This window comes from Branchiostoma floridae, chromosome 8 (genome assembly GCF_000003815.2).
Source record: "Branchiostoma floridae strain S238N-H82 chromosome 8, Bfl_VNyyK, whole genome shotgun sequence".
In the NCBI taxonomy this organism is placed as follows: Eukaryota; Metazoa; Chordata; class Leptocardii; order Amphioxiformes; family Branchiostomatidae; genus Branchiostoma; species Branchiostoma floridae.
The window spans coordinates 12,349,529-12,366,947 of NC_049986.1; the positions used below are offsets into that span (position 1 = coordinate 12,349,529).

The following is a 17,419-nucleotide window of genomic DNA, read 5'->3' on the forward strand; positions in this document are numbered from 1 at the left end:
CGAGCTCGCCTGCCCCGAAAATGACCTGAAAACTTTTGGCCTTGTTGTCTTCGAATGCATTGTTATCGATGCTTTGTAAATTATGTATTGGACACCTAGATGTCTGAAGTGTGCATACCTCAGAAATAACTATTGTTGCATGTGTAGATCTCTTTAAGTTCCACTATTTTTAATCGACCGGTATAAGGCTTATGACCGGTATTATGCCAATGCATGTTACTAGTATATGTGTGATCATGGAGTACGAAGATGTATTGCGACAGTACCTCGGTGAGTTCGGCAGGTACCAGAAACTGGCAGCTCTGCTTATCGTCCTGGTCGGTCCGTCTGTCGGGGCAACCATGTTCGCCCAGGCTTTCCTAGCGGCCACACCGGCGCATCACTGCCGCCTCTACCAGAACGACTCCTCGGCGATGTACGGCCACCCTTCCGAGAGGCTCAACTTGAGCGTTCCCATGGAAAACGTGGACGGCACGTGGAGGTACAGCTCTTGTCTGATGTACAATAGAACATCCGCGGGGAGTAACCAAACAGTGAGATGTAGCGACGGTTGGGAGTACGACCAGAGCGTGTATCGCAGCACTGTAGTTACAGACGTAAGTACGATGGTATCTCACGATTACTAAAGAATGAGGCTTAGCGAGGCAAAGATATAGAAACGCGATAGCTTGGTATTGGTTAGGTCACAAGCGTGCCTACGAAGTGTATTTCTGTACACTGATGATGCAGAAATAGTTGCTTAAAGGTTACCTTGTGTGTCTTATTACGTGTCAGTGAATGTCTAGCCTTCATCGACGCTCACACTACACTATTCAGTGGCGTCCTGCATCAGATGCATTTGTAGCTGCGCTGCGTTGTTGTTTAAAGATAGCTTTTAGCTGCATTTAACCAAGAACGGAGCGCATCTAACAACAGGTGCAGTTAGATATGTAAATGAGGTCGTTCAGTGTACCATAACCAGCCGCTGCCATGCCGCGTGCCTGCCGAAGCAGGTGTGTTACACCGAAGTGTGATTGTACTGGCTATATAGATGCAGGCACAGACAGTTTGCATGTGTATACAGAACATTATGTTACAGCATGTACAGCTGAACATCTTCACGATTGTTTTCTCTTTTTTGAGCTAAGAATATTAAGTTCAATGTTCTTCCGTTCATTGTGAGCACAGCTGCAGGTGATGGAAAAATCTATAATTACGCTAGAAGTTTTCAAAGCAAACTATTATTCAAGTTGTTCATTTGTAATTTGCCTTCTTCAAGTACGACCTGGTGTGTGAGCGACACTGGTTAAAGGAACTTGGACAGTCCATCTTCATGGTGGGGGTGAGCGCTGGGGGACTCATCTCAGGAACGACATCAGATAGGTACACAATCGTTATCGTCCCTTTCATTTGAGAGGAATCAATCGTTTCCACCCGTCTTGCTATTTTTCGTCTTGTTCAGGCCAAACATATGTCGGAAAGAAGGTGCACGTGACACATAGTAACATCCTGTGTCCCGCGGCCAGTGTCCCGGAACGTTTACCTTGCTATTTCCCACTACAAACAAAGTGCTACATATGCCATCAACACGTACGGCGTACAGAAGTTACGAACCACATGTGTCATAGTTGTGGTATGTGGACATGTCTGTCAACTGTCAACACAATATAACATTACATCTTTGTTATGGAAACAATATTAAGCCATGACATGGCCATGACTCGCGACTCTCTTTTTGGGGTTGTACTCAAGGTCTTATGAGGTCATTCAACTTTGCCAGAGTTCACTGACCGGGAGGTACTGATAGCCCTGGGGTATCGGGTACTTTTCTTTCGTGTCAACAGAAACGGGGTTACATGATAATTATCTCGTCAACTGAATGAGGCTTGAGGCTTTGTCATCTTGGTGCCTGATTAATCTCTGTCCTTTCTGTCCCTTTCAATTGTTTCGTGCGTTTGTTTTTCCGCACATTGGACGTTTCTCTAGTAACGTTAACCAATTTCGCTGAGGCGCACAAAGCGCTGAAAACAACGCACAAGGCAGCGCGAACATCTACTTGGAGGTCAATGTCAATCTCACTTTCGACTGCGAGTTACTAGCTAAAACATTCTACCTGAAACCAGTCACTGAAAGCAATGCCACCATGTTTTGTGTGTTTTGTCAGGTTTGGGCGCCGTCCCACAGTTGTAGCCTGTATCGTGCTGCAGATGGGTTCAGGACTGGCTGCTGCCTTCACCACAGATTACGTCGCCTTACTGGTTCTCCGCCTGCTTGCCGGCGGGGCTGCCAACGGTCTCTTCTACGTCGGCTTAACCCTAGGTATAAGTTTGGTTTTCATCTCCCCTCGTTAGGGTTTAGGTCCAAATTGGAAAAAACACTTAAAGGACCCTGCCGGGCAGTTCACGGACTGTTTTGGGGCACTTTCGAAGGTGACCCCTCCGTGGCCCCTTGGGACATCTTGCGGGCACCTGGTTGAATTATGTCGGACTTAAAATAAATGACCGGTAGCAAACAGACGCTGTGACCTACCCACGGGGAACACTTAGGACAATTTAGAACAGTCAAGTGAGATAACAGTCATAAAACTGCAACTATTGACAGAAAATGTCTTCCCATATTTGGTCTCCAGCCATAGAAGTCATCGGCTCCTCCAAGCGGAATGTGGTGGGAATGACAATTTCGCTAAGCTGGGCCGTTGGAACTGTGTTTCTCGGAGGTCTTGCGTACTTCTTGCGTGATTGGTGGAGTCTCCAGCTGGCCTTGGCAGTTATGTCAGCGCCGCTCCTCTCGTACTGGTGGTACGTTTTACTTGGAACCGTTGTTTAGAATACTTATCATAGCCGCCATGCGGAGTGGTTAAACTTGCAAGTGCCTGACATGTGAAGTTGCATTTTATCATGTGCAATTAAAAAAAAAACTTTGCTAAATAGAAATGTCCAATCAAAACGAAGTTACAATGAAGCACGAGTTATCTTTCTGTAAACTGCCACATGCAGGCTTCTCCCAGAATCGCCAAGATGGCTTCTGAGCAACAACCGGACCAAGCAAGCCAAAATCAGCCTCCAGAAAGCAGCTAAGTTCAACAGGGTTACCATACCAGATGAGGTTTACGAAAAAGTCACTAAACTGAAGGACAAAGAACCTGGGGAAAAGTCAAAGTACAACCTGGTGGACCTGTTCCGGGGTCCTGGTCTGAGGATGATCACAGTAACGATGTCTTTAGTCTGGTAAGACTTACATTATACATATACTATTAGAACCAGTAATGTGAATTTTCTTTAATTCAGCATTTTCTAACAATACGCACTTGACAGCAAACTGATGGTTTGTACGAACATAGGTTCCTCTGAAGCTAGTGACTTCAATATGTCGAACACTACGAATACGATATCTGAAGTCAGACATTCCAACACAGGGTTGCCATACGTATTCAAAAAATTTTAATCATAAGGGATACTGATCTTTTTCTCAGAAAATGTGCACAAATTATACGTGAACAGGTCATAATTTATATGTGCTGTGTGTTTGCTAGGTTTGCCACTGTTGCTGTGTACTACGCCTTGATCATTGGTTCTGCTGACCTTGCCGGTGACCCCTACTTGAACTTCGTCCTGGGCGCCCTGCTAGAAATCGGGCTGTCCCTTGTGGGCTTGGTTGCCATGGAGAGGTGGAGGAGGAGGCCTGTGGTTGGTGGATTTCTGTTCCTGTCAGGAGCCGCCTGTTTGGCAGTAGCAGCAACACCAACAGGTGAGCCGCTGGTACTTTAAAGACGCACGGTTTTCCTTCGATATTCAACAAGGCGTTGATTAGGATCATAAGGCTTAGAAAAAAGTGACCTTGCCGGGCAGTTCACGGGCTGTTTTATTTTTGCAGTTTCGGGCGTGACAATTGCTGTGGCCAATAAAACTCCTCTGCCGGCTAAACTCCTTCCCAAGCTTATGATACTATCTTCAAGCCACAGCAAGATCTGCCAGGAGATTAATTGGACCAGGCGGGGGTCTTGTACGGACTAATCATTTCCAATGAGTGTATGTGATAGGAAATATCCTTTATACAGCTTATCTGCTATCCTATGTGACTATGAAATCTCTGAACGTGGAACGTGGTGTATGTCTGTAGCCTGACTAAAATCGCGCCCCTAGCGGCCGGCCCTACAGTTGCCGCCGCCCTGGGGTAATTAACCTCTGTATCTGCCGGTATAACCGCCCTTCAGTTTAACACACCAGCACGCGGCGCGGCAGCAGCTGGTTATATTTCACCGAAGGACCCATCACACCTAACTTTTGCACATCTATCTGCAAGCGTTCTTTGAAACTATCCAGAGAAGATGCTCCTACTGTGCACGGTGATAACAAATTCCACTCTACGATAGTTCTGGGAAAATACGAATTTTTGAACACATCAATCCTAGGATGAAGGATAACCCCAGCCAGCGAGAGATTGTGTAAACACAGGCTAGTGCACGTCCGACTCGGCACTTCCTTTTTGCAAAACATGACTTGTTGCATGTAGGTAGTAACATTTACCGATACCATCTACAAACGTTTCCACTTCTAATGTTTCAATACATGACATTACTTCTGGAGATTAAATTTAGAGGATACATATTATATGAGTGTAATGAAGTGTCATTGTGTTACAGAACGACAGGATGTTATCCGGTACATCTCCCTGCTCGGTCGGTGTGCCATCGGCGTCGCCTTCACAACCCTGACCGTGTACTCCCCGGAGGTCTTCCCCACCGTAGTCAGGTAGGGCGGTCTGGTCGTGAAGCACTTGGTGTCACATTCGCTATTTTACTTATACAGTACTTTACAGTATATCAGCCCCCTTCTCATTCCTCCTGTCTGCGTTGAAGTTCTGAAGATGGACACGTTTATAATCAGTCCTATTACAGTCCTGGAAATGGTGAGCGACTTTATCAGGATCAGGACTCCAAGTTTATATTGCTTCAGGACGATGGGTGTTGGCGTGGCTAACATGTCGTCCCGTGCAGGCGGCATCCTGTCCCCGTTCGTGTCCCTGCTGGCGGACGTGTAGCCGCCCCTCCCCATGCTCACGTTCGGGATACTCTGCACTCTCGGCGGGGCCGGAGTCTTCAGTCTTCCCGAGACGTTCGGAATCCCCTTGCCGGATACACTTGAAGACGGCGAGAAGTTGGGAAGGTAGGATTTTTAGATGACAAAACTCATTGTGTTTGGTTGAAGCAGAATTTCGTGATATGTTTCTATCGCTTCATTTTTAATTTGGATGCCATGTTGATCATGTTCTGTTCTTACAATTGTCTCCACAGAAAGCAGCAAAGAAAGATTGGCACAACAGAAAACAGAACCAAACCCAACAGCAACCGTGACCTCGGCTATATCGGACCTGTTGTTGTTAGTGGCCACGTGATCTGCGACAATTTTTGTCATGATGAGTTTTGATAATCTACTGGGCGATTCAGGCACATCTCTCAATGTCAACCCGAAATCAAGAGTGCGCCGGTTCGTCGAACCAAGATATCTGTGCTGATACAGTGGCTTGTCAATATCGAAATCAGGGAATAGAATATATACAACACAAAATGCTGGCATGACTAGTCTTAGTAGGAACAACAACTACATTGGAATACAAAAATGTATCGGCGTATGTGGTATGTGTTGTATAAGTCATGCTTGCTTGTGTGTGTTTTTAAATGAAAAGTGTTTTTAAAATAAAATATGGCAATATATTTACGGTGTGCTGGGGTGGTGAAAAATAACATGTAGACGGTTTTGATTCCCGGTAGTGATGCATTTATTGAGTCACATGTAAGAAATGAACATTTTCAAAAGGCTATTCTAGTTCATAACACCATCATATTATCTTTATCTTAGCAACATTGAGAGCCAAGAAAAGGTGAATCAATTTTTGTATGATACTGAAGTTGACTACAATACCTTTAATATGTATGGTCGAGCAGCATCGGTGGACATCATGATCAATGTTGATAAAATTCAGTCATTGGTTTATGATAGGATGATATGATTATTGTAGCTTGTCAAATGCAGTTGTCAGTCGATCGAAACAAATTTCACAAATTTGCTAACTAATATTCAAATATTTCCCAGATAGCTAACGATTCTAATGATATCATACCTGTATAATTTACCGTTATCATGAACAATCCTAACAATAAAATATTTCAAATTTGGGAATAGAAAGAAAACCGGTACAGTGAAAATTTACTAGGGCTGTAACCACTAACAACGCTAGGGTGTCTACGTTGGCGCACGCCTAGTTATGGTCCCACTATCTCCGTTGTGTTACGCCCAGTTCTGGCCCCGCCATCTCCGCCGTGTTTATCTCTCCTCGGTCGCGGCAGGACTGCCCATGGCCGCCGCCTCTGTCGCCGGTACTGCGGCGTCGTCAGCTTGGTCGGGCATCGCAGTGTTGGAAGCCTGAGGTGATATAAAACATGCAGGGTGTCCATACATGTACTACCATTTCATGCACATAAGATAGTCCATGTGAAAAGTACCTAAACGGAGCGAAATGTGGACTAGAAAGACAGTTATCTACTTTGTATGTGTAATTCATCGGAAGGAATTTTGACATTTTGTTCCAAGAATCGGAGGAACCAAATGATAGCAGTAGCTGCGCCTTTTGAAATATAGAAAGAGATAGAGAAAAGGGTATGGTTGACCATAATTACTGAACCGTTATACATAGTTCTATATACGTACTTCAGATACTGCTGTGGGCATCTCCTGTCCTTTCTCGTCCTCCGTCTTCTCTTCGGTCTGACCTTCCGTCGGCATCTCCGTGTCTTCTTCATCGGACGCTTCACTTCCAGACTCCGCGCGCTTTCAAACAACATGTCATACAAAAGTTACGATCTGTGTTTTTTAAAAGTGATATATATATTTGGTTGGACGACAAAGCTTGGACCTGCAATTTTGGGAGTCCATTGGTTAGCTAAAAAAAGACAAATTCAGATGGCTGTTGTGTTAATGGATATACCATACAATGGAAATTTTGCTGTCCCTGTTTTTTTTTACAATCTTGTTCCACCATGGAAAAGATCAAGTCTTGCGTGGCCTATCCAATTGCATGTCTATCGCGCACCGGGCCTTTGGGTGTATAAAACTGGTTTCTGGATTGAGAGCTTTTCGACCACTCCACTTTTCACTTCTTTCTCTTACATATCATGACACCCTCAAATTCTGGATGAATACCCATTACCTCATGATTTTTTACTCCAACCCTACCTTCTTCCAGTAGGCAATGTACCATGGCTCGTCACTTGTGTCGAACGGATAAGTTTCCCGGAAGAAGAAACCTGCATACTGTTTCCAAGAAAGAGAAGACGATATCATCAACACGTCATCCTCACAACGATTGCTTCGTCTCATATACGTGTAATTACAACTGTAACTTTATCAAAGGCATTAGGGTTAGATTGGAGATAATTACAGTTAATAAACATGTATGTAGTCGCAATGAAAATGCTCAGCGTGGCAAAGGCATCTAAAGCATCTAAAGCAACACAACACAACAATTCAACTTAGAGTTATTGAACAGACAGGCATACAGTCCAAAGATGTATCTCACCCCACTAACGAGCAGATCTTTTTTATCAAGCGTTGTTGTCAATTTCTGAAAGGCATTGCCGAACTTCTCTCCATCCGGCATGCCTGGTAGAGTAGTAGCGTACCCGAGACCGGGAAGTCTGGTAGCATTAAAGATTGTCACCTGGATTCAAAATAAAGAGAGACACGTGGTGTATAAAATACGCTGTGCCCAATTGCAAAGAGTTTACTAAGCAACATTAAAGATACTTTGTTTGTAATTACGTCGCTAAGGGAACTACTAGCATCTGAAAATTGATGCTACGTGATGCTTCATATCCAGACGACTGGTGTCTGAACACTACTGCCTGGTGCGGTTGACCTTCGGGCATGGTGCCTCTAGTCAAGTGGGTATCTCACCGGACAGCGCCAAATTGTGAATGCATTCGCAAAGTGGCGCAAAACGGTGAAACTTGCGATATTTTAATCTGAAAAACGCAATTGGCAAAGCATCGCAAAGAGGTGCAAAGCGACGACTCGTGACATCCCTTTTTCACAGTTAGATTAATTTCTAATCATTGCACATTGATTTTTAATTCAGTGGCAACTGATCTCAATTTTACTACTTATGGTTAGTTTTCGGTATCAGAAAAATTAGTAAGATGTCTCTCCATCCCCTAGCCAAGGACAATGAGTTGAAACTAACCCGTTCGTTGGTAGGCTTTGGTGTCTTCTCATAGAGTTCCTCTGGAATGGCTGAGCAGCCTGACAGTCCGTATGAGCAGCCTTCAATTGTCTTTTGAGTCTGATGAATAATATCAATTTGACAAATTACATTCATGCCTATGCTAGACAGACAAAGCTACAAAGAGACATAAACATACACGACACCACACCACACAACGCTACACAACACAGGCATTAGATAACTTGCCATGTACAATACAATAATCTTACGCCATATGTCGAGTGGTACGTAGTCTTACGTATATCTATAGAAGTGACACTAGTTACATTATATTTCTTCACGAATATAGTTATACGGAAGTGAAACTAGTTCGGTAGTTACAGAACTGACACTCAGTACGGTAGCCTTGTGCGTAGTTGTAAGTGATGCTAAATTACCACACTAGTGTCCCTATCTGCACTACTTGAACGCAGGAATGAAAAGACTTGTTAAAAGTTGATCGCTTCTTTTAGGCAAATTTGTGCATCTCACATTAGATTTGGAGTCTGCAGGGCTTGATGTCATTTATGAAAGTTACTTACCAAATAAATTGATTTAACATGTTTTCAAAACATCATTGCAAAGAAAAATGAAGCTGGCAGAGAGAATTCTCAACAGAATGCAGAGGTTCTTGTCGATTGTCTTCAAACAAGGCCCAACCTTCATATTTCCTTTACATGTTTGGGAAAGAAATTCGAGATAAAGAGGAGCATAGCGTGGGTTCGATGAATAAAGGGTGGAAACAAACACTAACCACGTGGTAGAAAAGATGAGACGGGCGTCCGAGATTCACATTTCCATCATTGTTGCCGCCGAAATAATCGTGCAGAGCAACCATAGCCTTGCGGGAGTACAGGTTATTGCACGTCTCAATTTCTACACAAGCATACAACTCTGGGGAAACAGAGATCAGGAATCATGTGTTAATTTCTGCGCCACATATGTAAGTGTTGTACAGTAGAGAAGTCACTATGGTGCTAGATGGTTCATAAGGACGCACTTTGAGCCTTTGCAGAATCTATCCTACAGCTCTAAACTTCGGCAGCTATTACATTTGTTCAGTAGATTCCTATCAAGATTTTGTTACTGTTAATTAAGAAATATCGATACAGTACGTGAAATTCATATGATGTTTTGCGCATTCTACCGACTTCTAACTTGCCAATGAACGTATCCTTGCATATGTGACTTAGTTACAGCGGCTGTATGTCATCAACTCGCCCGTGATGATGATGAAGCCATTTCGTCTGGTAAAAAACCCTAAATGTAACTCACTGGGAATCATCTGGATTTCATGGATATTGTCGCCCATGTCCTGTACAAAGGTGTGTATTTGGTTTCCCTTTCCGGTGTCTGTTGGTCCCACAAGATTGCCCTGCATCGAGGAAGAAAGCTTATTTGCAAGTTCGTGCTCGAAGGCTAATTACATTGGGCATTGGTAAAAAGAGAAAGAGACTGCTCGAATACATATTTAAAAAAAAACGTTAACAGACATACATGTATTTGAAATGAATAACACACTGTTGAACATATAGGTAAGCTATTCCTTCCAAGTAAAACCTGAGATAGCAACTGACTCTATCTTAAAAGATCAGTCCTACCATCATAGTCTTTGATATTTCATTCGTGAACAATGCACATTTCTTTCAATACAAAAGGCGCAGTGTTAATGAATAACATCTATAGATTATTGTATTCAGATATAAATGTTACCTCTTCAGCAACAACGATGCCTTTTTGCAGTTTGGGAACAAAGAGTGCATTGTGCTCAAACCCTTCATCTTCTGCAAAATACTCCATAATTCCGAAAGTCAGCTGTGGAGATGAAGAAAGATTTGTTTTATTGTCTCGTACGAAGAGGACATCATGTATGAAAATAAGATCTTCATTTGCGTAAATGACACAAGTATGAAATTACATTTACATTTACCACAATAGAATTATAGCATGTTCTCATCAATCACGCAGATTTACATAATTAATCATGTAAATTTCCATCTATTTATGTTTATGTTAAAACTTTATATTTACCCAGCGACAACAATTTGGAATTTGACCCGAATACCAATATTTGGACTTACGGTATACCTCAAAACTAATTCATTCCAGCGCAGTAGAAGTTCCTTCTTTTCTTCATAGATCCTACTCACATGTACACATCTCTATACTAGTGTCTAGCCTATGGAAGATATAGGATCATCTAAACACATTAGGACATATACGGACATAATAAGGACATGGTAAGAGTTATTTTGTACTAATAAAACCACAAGACTCACCTTATCGTACTCTATACCAAACTTCTCCAGACCAGCCAATGTTTTGTTGAATCCTATCATAGTACTGATGATCTGGTCGTCGTTTAAGTCCCCGAAAGGCATGACGTAACCGTTCAGTTCCGTGGCTCCGTACATTATGACCTGTCAAACAAGAGAATGGCTGTTAAGATGAAATAAACTGTTCTCTAACCAAAAATTAGACTCATCTGTACTTTCGACTACAGTGTGATTCTCTCAGTCTTCAGATCCAACTAACTCCTGCAATCAGACAAATACTACATTGAACTCATTTTAGACAAACAACATAGTTTGTGTAGTAGACATGGCTTCTTTCGTTCCTCTGATCTATGGCAATTCTAAATAACCATGGTTCGGGTTTTATGTACATCTTTGCAGATCCATAATATATCTAACAAATATGGTTCGTGTTTTACGTACATCATAGGCGCAGACCTATGATATATATAACTGACCATGGTCATGGATGTATGATACTCAGTATATCTAACCAACATGGTTCAGGTTTTACGTACATCTTTGCAGACCTATAATATGTCTAACTAACCATGGGTCTATGATAATCTACCCAACATGGTTCGTGTTTTACGTACATCTTTGCCCACGGGTGCCGGAGGATCTGCTGCGAAACGCTTGGGAACAAAACTGCACGTCATCATCTCCTTGTTGCACCCTGGTTTCCCAATACTCGTCAAGTTGATCTGGGAAACATACAGAGGAGTCAGAGAAAACGGGTTTGCAGTCATTATATTTGTAAACTGTTTGGGGTGGGGGGGGTCTACAGAACAGAACATAAGTTACTGAAAAGGCAATACCTGCAAAAGATGTAACAGCAGGGTACGAATTGATTTGAACAAGTGAGCATCGTTTTGCACTGTCGGTTGAACTAAAAAGATCCGTTTTGGAAGGTCACATGCGTCAAATATGTGTCGAAATGCAAGTATATGTAGTACCGTAATTGATATCAGAAGAGCAAAATTATGATGGAACAAAATGGAACAAGACCATAGTATGTCCAGGACAAAAGATTCGAAAACCGTAAGTTTTGCTATTATAGTACCGCTGTACCACACACGCTAGGCTCTATATAACCTCCTTGCACACAGACAGATACACCAAAAACAATACCTCCACTTTTAATGGGAGTAACAGAACTATTGCTCACGTAGTGAAACAGTGGCCTTGGCATATCCATCCTTTGTTGCTGCTTGTTGTAGCCGTTGAAGTAGGACAGGAGCTTGGAGACAGCTTGCTTAGTCGCTTCGCGGACACTGTTGCAGAACTTTTGTTTGGCGCAGACAGAACTGCCAGCTAAAAAGCACACAGATATACATACATGTTTCTGTGAATAAGTTGTAGTAGTGGATCAGGTGGGTATATCACCAGTTAAGTTCTTTGCAATGTTTTTCTTCTGTCGACGTTCTGGTGGAGCGTCCTCCACCTTCCTCATGGCAATACTGACTGTTTCTACTTCACACTGCAGCTAAAGGTGCGCTCTCATTGCACTCGGGGCACCGGTGCGGCACTGCGGGGTTCGTAGATGATTCAACGAATTTCAGAGATAAAAAACTAATTTTCTTCCGTTTTGTGTATTTTGTTGTCTTTTAAGTCATACTTTCACGTATTACGCAATGTCTTAATTATCAAAAATCGCGAAAATAACAAAACAGTGCCGCAGTGAATGAACTCCGCAGTGCCGCACCGGTGCCCCAAGTGCAGTTAGAGTCCACCTTAAGTGAGGGAGGATACAAGCTCAGTCACGTCTGGGACCGCACCATTCCCACTGCAGCGACACCTAGCGGCAGCGCGAAGTAGAGGCAGTCTGTGTGGCTCTGATGGGGTTGTCTGACGGTCCATGGTCGCCAGGTGAAAAGCATTGGTTGTGTGCAATGAATCACATATTGTACATAGTTGAAATAGAGTACGTAGGCTACCATGCGGTGTGGAAGACACAAGCCTCAAAACTTGTTAGAGTGAGACAAATGCTCAATGTGGACATGTCCAATTGTATACAGACTGTCTTCCAGCGTGTTGCGTGAGATATTTTCGCTGTTTCATCGTCAAATCAGCTTGTAATAGAATATCAGCTTATCACACATTTGCCACATTCATCTTCAATGAAAAGAAACTAGAAAATCCTATCACGGCTGACGAAGAATATGCCATACTCCTATATCAATAAGCTACGAAGATAAGCTACAAAGGCGCGGTTATAAGAAAAGTGAATTGCCACATACGTATCTCCACTTTTTCCTCGATGAAGTTCTCGAACCTCCTGACGGGTTGTCTTTCCGCACACTCGTTGTCCCGGCACAGATCATCCAGGGAAGGAAAGAGCAGGTCGCGGCGCTTCATTTCATCACTAGATGAACAGAGGGGGAAAAGATGGTGGCGTTAGTTTTCAAAAGGTGAAGTGGTTAGGAATGGTAACGCCTTTTGACATTCGCTGTTCTTACAAAACGTCTTTACTAATTATAGATATTATTTTTTATTAATGCATTCATTCATTCACACATTCATTCATTCATCCATTCATTCGTCGTCCTACTTTTGTATCTTAACATTGGTGACCACTTCACCCTCTACAAGCAAAGTTCTTAACACATAGCCAGAGTTTGCTTGCACATGCCGACATTTTGGTGGACCGCCTGTCACCTTCCTTAGAGCAATACTTGAACGGTTCTACATCGCCCTGCCGCTAGGTGTCGCTGTAGTAGTAAGGGCGCGGTCCCAAACGTCACTGAGTTTGTAACCCCCCCCCCCCCCTTCAACTTACGTTAGCTGCAGTGCGAAGTAGGACTGTTTAGTATATTGTACCGAGGGAGGTGACAGTGCCCCCTGGAACGTCGCCAGGTCAAAAGGAAACATTGATTTTGTCTAAAAAAAAAACGTGAACTTATGATTTATCCACCAGGTGAAACTATTTACCTGCCATCTTACCTGTGTGAGGGCGGTTCAAGATGAAGAATTTTCTCAGGCTTACACTGCTCTGCCTCATACGCCAAAAACATGACCTAGAATGAAAGAAATACAACAAAATTGGTATAGAATTATAGATAGATGCTAGTGTATTGGAGAATATTTTCTTTACTTGATTAGACTTTCAAGGTAAATACAACATTTGCCACAAAAAAACTGTCTGTATAATCCCGATGCACAGATATGTTTCTGTATCTGTATCTATATAGCCGGTATAACCGCCGTTCGGCGTAACACACCAGCACACATGTTACGAAAAGTTTAAGTCGTCAACAAATGTCTGAAAATAATGGTAAGCTAAGATTTTACAAAAGTGTTAAATCCAAATACTCGATGCAACTTCGGTTAATTAGACACTAGTGGTATGTGTTCTTTCGTTTTCTATGGACTTGAGAAGGTTAGCAATTAGCCTTCGGGCACGATGTTGCAAATAAATGATTACGTCTATGAGACACATGAAGAGATAGGCGTCACTAAAGGTGTTTCAGCTACTGCACTTAAACAGAAATGTGACGGTTCTCACATAAAGTTTAAACCATTATTTAGAACTTCAGAAAAAGGTCTCCAAGGCTCGACGTTTTTGGCTGTTATCTGATTATATACCAGACAGTATTTTGATCAATTGGTACTGGTTTCCGAAGCCAGCTATGGTGACTTGGTGGTGAGCTTGTACCTCATTGTGGCGATCAAACATGCGGGACCCCCTGTTGTACTCGACAGTGTATAGCGTATTGTACAGGTAACACAACCCGCGACTGTCCAGGTCCTCCCTCAGCGCCTTGCCCTGGCGGTAGATCTCCTCTTCATCAGCAAAGCCACCAAAGTGCCGCACGTAACCTGTTATAGGCCCGGGATAGTTCCGCCGGTACACCTTCAGCTAATCATCGAAAGCCAAAGGCGAAAAAGTCAGATAACTCCTTAAAATGGTGGTAGGAGGTCATGATTCTTTAATGTCTCAGTGATTATTTACAGAGAAGCATGAATGCTCACGACGTAGTATGATCAATGAATTAGTTATATAAGCCTTCAATATTATGATATTTGAACCGTATATTTGTGTCGTGTACTAGCATGGTATTACAAGGATTAAGGTCTTGCGTGGTAACAAGTATCGATCTCTGAATAAAGCAAAATAATCTTCAAGATCCCACTTTGCTCAACTGTAAAGCATTGCAAATAATAAGCTCCATCTACAGGGGACAAACAGAAGTAGATGATGAAAATATCCGAGACCATGACAGGAAATTATACCTATATCGTAGATCTACTCACGTCCATCATGATGTCGTCGTCAAATGGTTCTTGTCCCAAAAAGTCGGGAAGCTAGAATAAAAAGAAAAATACTTATCAACATTTATTAGAAATGACATTTCCAGATCAAACTAAAAAGACACACAAAATTACGCGCGAACGCACGGGCGCACACACTCACACTCCCCCCCTCTCTCTCTCCCTCACACACACACACACACACACACACACACACACACACACACACACACACACACACACACAAACACACACACACACACACGTACACATACATACATACATACATACATACATACGTCGTACATACAGACGCATATTCACTAAATAAATGGATGATCATAACTTAATAAAGGTTTTAGGAGCCAAACCTTTTCCGATGCAAGCACGTCTTCCGGGACAAGAATGGATTGCACGAAAACTTTGTTGCACTCGTCCTCTCCTGGCTGTTTCTGGTATATCCGTCCCATTGCCGAGTCAAACAGTCGGAAAGGCTTCCCCTTCACGAGGCCAGAAGCTGTGGAAAGTCATGGGCAGCATTATCAGATATTGGGTACACACAAAAAATGCAAGTTGTGCACACTTCAAACCAATGACGGGATTTTCCCATAACGTTACACACGCCTGGGAATTGTGATTGATAGATGATTATCTTTTGACTAATAGTTCGGGCCCCGGCCGGCCAGATTTCGGGACACAAAATTATATCGTTACACACAACAAAGCACACAAGATGCAAAACAATGTGGCCATCAGTATAATTTGTGTATTTTCCTTGATACTTTATTTTTGGTTAACGCAAACATCCCGGTCGGGCCCTGGTTTGGAATGTGGCTGCACATGTAGCATGATTTCGGTAGATCACCAACTGTTTAATTGTTTATTGAGCAAAAACATATCGCCACATTCGCAGCCCAACGGTTGAATTGCAGTTGCAATATCACAATAAAACAAACGCATCCGATCAATGTCCAACAAGGCAAATCATTAAAATAGAAGTACTTATAAAATCAGATAGGTACAAATATAAATATATACATGATATCGACCAGCCATTATTTAAACGGAAATTAGTGGCGTACAATACTGGCAGAATTAAGACATGGGGGCATCTAGACAGTTGAGTAGACGAACTATGTACGGAATGGCACTAGTCTTATAGGATGTATTATAGCGTTCAGTTCTACACTTCACCGGGGAATGTCCAGTTTGTTGGCATAGCGGGTTTGTCGACAGCTGACGTTCTTTCTTGTGGGTGGTAGGAAGTGTGATTAGACTAACTAACATGATATAATCAATGCAAATTATACAACACCATAAATTATGTAAAACTGGTCCTAACGCCCATTGCAAAGCCCTCTCCCATGCTATTTTCTTATTATGGCCCGTAATAAAATGTAGTCGGAAAACTGTAAGTGAAAAAAGCAGCCAGAGGGAGTCTGCATAGGAGGCTATGCTCAGTTTCCGGTTCTCAGAGTACCCACTTTTTGTCCGATTTTCCATTGGTACTATATAAATAGACCACGGATAGACACAGGTTGTATGATTCACTGATCAGACGGTCAGTAATTGTACCGTAGGAACACTTCGTTATCCGAATACACGTAACATTCAATAAATGTTTCCTTGTAATGTACACATCACACATATCCCAGATGACCTACCGTTGAGTTTATCGTAGATTGCGCGCTGGGCCATCCCGTATGCAGCGTCAAGATGACAAGTTGGTGCGGCGGCGAACACGAGAGGCAAGCCGGGGTACTCTCGCTTCTCCATCGGGCTATCGTACTTCTGTATCACCTTGTACTCTGGCCATGGACAACGTGGTGCTAGACAAAAACAAATCATATACAAGCAAGATCTCATACCTCATTGAAATACTTACAGATTTTGTGATTGATGTTTTGTTTTACTCATAATAATGAATTTCTGACTAGTTCTGTCCAATAGTATTAATTTTACTGCCAGTAGGACATTGGTTCCCAGAACATAACTTCGAACACACGAACACATGTACACACCAGGACAAACAAGCGCGCGCACACACACACACACACACACACACACACACACACACACACACAGAGAGAGAGAGAGAGAGAGAGAGAGAGAGAGAGAGAGATTCAGAGATTGAGATAGATAGCACCAGGATTTTTCCTACCATTACAGAAGTTTTCACCAGGCTCGGCTCTAGTGAGATCGACGTAGCTGTCGACATTCGGGAGTTTTGTATCAAGTTTTTCCCAGTTCTCCGGACTGAATGACTGCAAGCAGGAAGGTACTCGCAACTTTACACTTCTCTCGATACCCTCCACCTTCGTGTAGAGGTCGAAAATTCGGTCGGTCATCGCGAAAATGGCCACTTTGGTCATGGTCCTTCCGTCCACTGGCCTGGAGCAATACAAGGGACACGATAAAATCACCTAATTGTGGTTGGATAGATGGATAGGTGGATTGATGGAAGGTTGGATGGATGGATGGATGGATGGATGGATGGATGGATGGATGGATGGATGGATGGATGGATGGATGGATGGATGGATGGATGGATGGATGGATGGCTGGCTGGCTGGCTGGCTGGCTGGCTGGCTGGCTGGCTGGATGGCTGGATGGATGGATGGATGGATGGATGGATG

The 17,419-nt window shown here is 42.9% G+C and overlaps 3 protein-coding genes across 4 annotated transcripts in view; 2 read left to right on the top strand and 1 right to left on the bottom strand.

Annotated features, from left to right (window-relative positions):
* Positions 1-234: 234 nt before the first annotated feature.
* Positions 235-705, top strand: LOC118421084 (solute carrier family 22 member 21-like). The gene has a single exon (XM_035828243.1). The coding sequence runs from the start codon at positions 237-239 to the stop codon at positions 624-626; it is 390 nt and encodes a 129-aa protein (XP_035684136.1). The 5' UTR covers positions 235-236; the 3' UTR covers positions 627-705.
* Positions 706-1,127: 422 nt separating this feature from the next.
* Positions 1,128-6,024, top strand: LOC118421083 (organic cation transporter protein-like). Of its 2 annotated transcripts, XM_035828242.1 has the most exons (8): positions 1,128-1,362; positions 2,144-2,298; positions 2,609-2,777; positions 2,976-3,206; positions 3,512-3,726; positions 4,622-4,730; positions 4,935-5,144; positions 5,273-6,024. In XM_035828242.1, exons 1-7 carry the CDS (start codon positions 1,313-1,315, stop codon positions 5,017-5,019), a joined length of 1,014 nt encoding a protein of 337 aa, XP_035684135.1. In that variant the 5' UTR covers positions 1,128-1,312; the 3' UTR covers positions 5,020-5,144; positions 5,273-6,024. The 2 variants fall into 2 exon arrangements, with proteins under 2 accessions (XP_035684135.1, XP_035684134.1); XM_035828241.1 differs by lacking the exon at positions 4,935-5,144 and having other exon boundaries at positions 1,129-1,362.
* Positions 5,734-17,419, bottom strand: part of LOC118421081 — a gene marked incomplete in the record, with an annotated part of 17,528 nt that continues 5,842 nt past the window's right edge. The window contains 18 exon segments of the mRNA XM_035828238.1: positions 5,734-6,401; positions 6,687-6,806; positions 7,212-7,289; positions 7,555-7,695; positions 8,218-8,316; positions 8,993-9,132; positions 9,514-9,613; positions 9,952-10,053; positions 10,518-10,658; positions 11,129-11,236; positions 11,701-11,846; positions 12,773-12,897; positions 13,476-13,549; positions 14,188-14,391; positions 14,787-14,837; positions 15,155-15,300; positions 16,448-16,612; positions 16,945-17,174. Coding sequence (XP_035684131.1) covers positions 6,303-6,401; positions 6,687-6,806; positions 7,212-7,289; positions 7,555-7,695; positions 8,218-8,316; positions 8,993-9,132; positions 9,514-9,613; positions 9,952-10,053; positions 10,518-10,658; positions 11,129-11,236; positions 11,701-11,846; positions 12,773-12,897; positions 13,476-13,549; positions 14,188-14,391; positions 14,787-14,837; positions 15,155-15,300; positions 16,448-16,612; positions 16,945-17,174 — 2,269 coding nt within the window.

Bases quoted from the DNA above. Each gene is read 5' to 3' on its own strand.
- LOC118421084 (XM_035828243.1), top strand. From the start codon at position 237: ATGGAGTACGAAGATGTATTGCGACAGTACCTCGGTGAGTTCGGCAGG.
- LOC118421083 (XM_035828241.1), top strand. From the start codon at position 1,313: ATGGTGGGGGTGAGCGCTGGGGGACTCATCTCAGGAACGACATCAGAT. The intron at 1,363-2,143 runs GTACACAATCGT...GTGTTTTGTCAG, and splicing joins TCAGGAACGACATCAGATAG to GTTTGGGCGCCGTCCCACAG. The intron at 2,299-2,608 runs GTATAAGTTTGG...TTTGGTCTCCAG, and splicing joins CTACGTCGGCTTAACCCTAG to CCATAGAAGTCATCGGCTCC.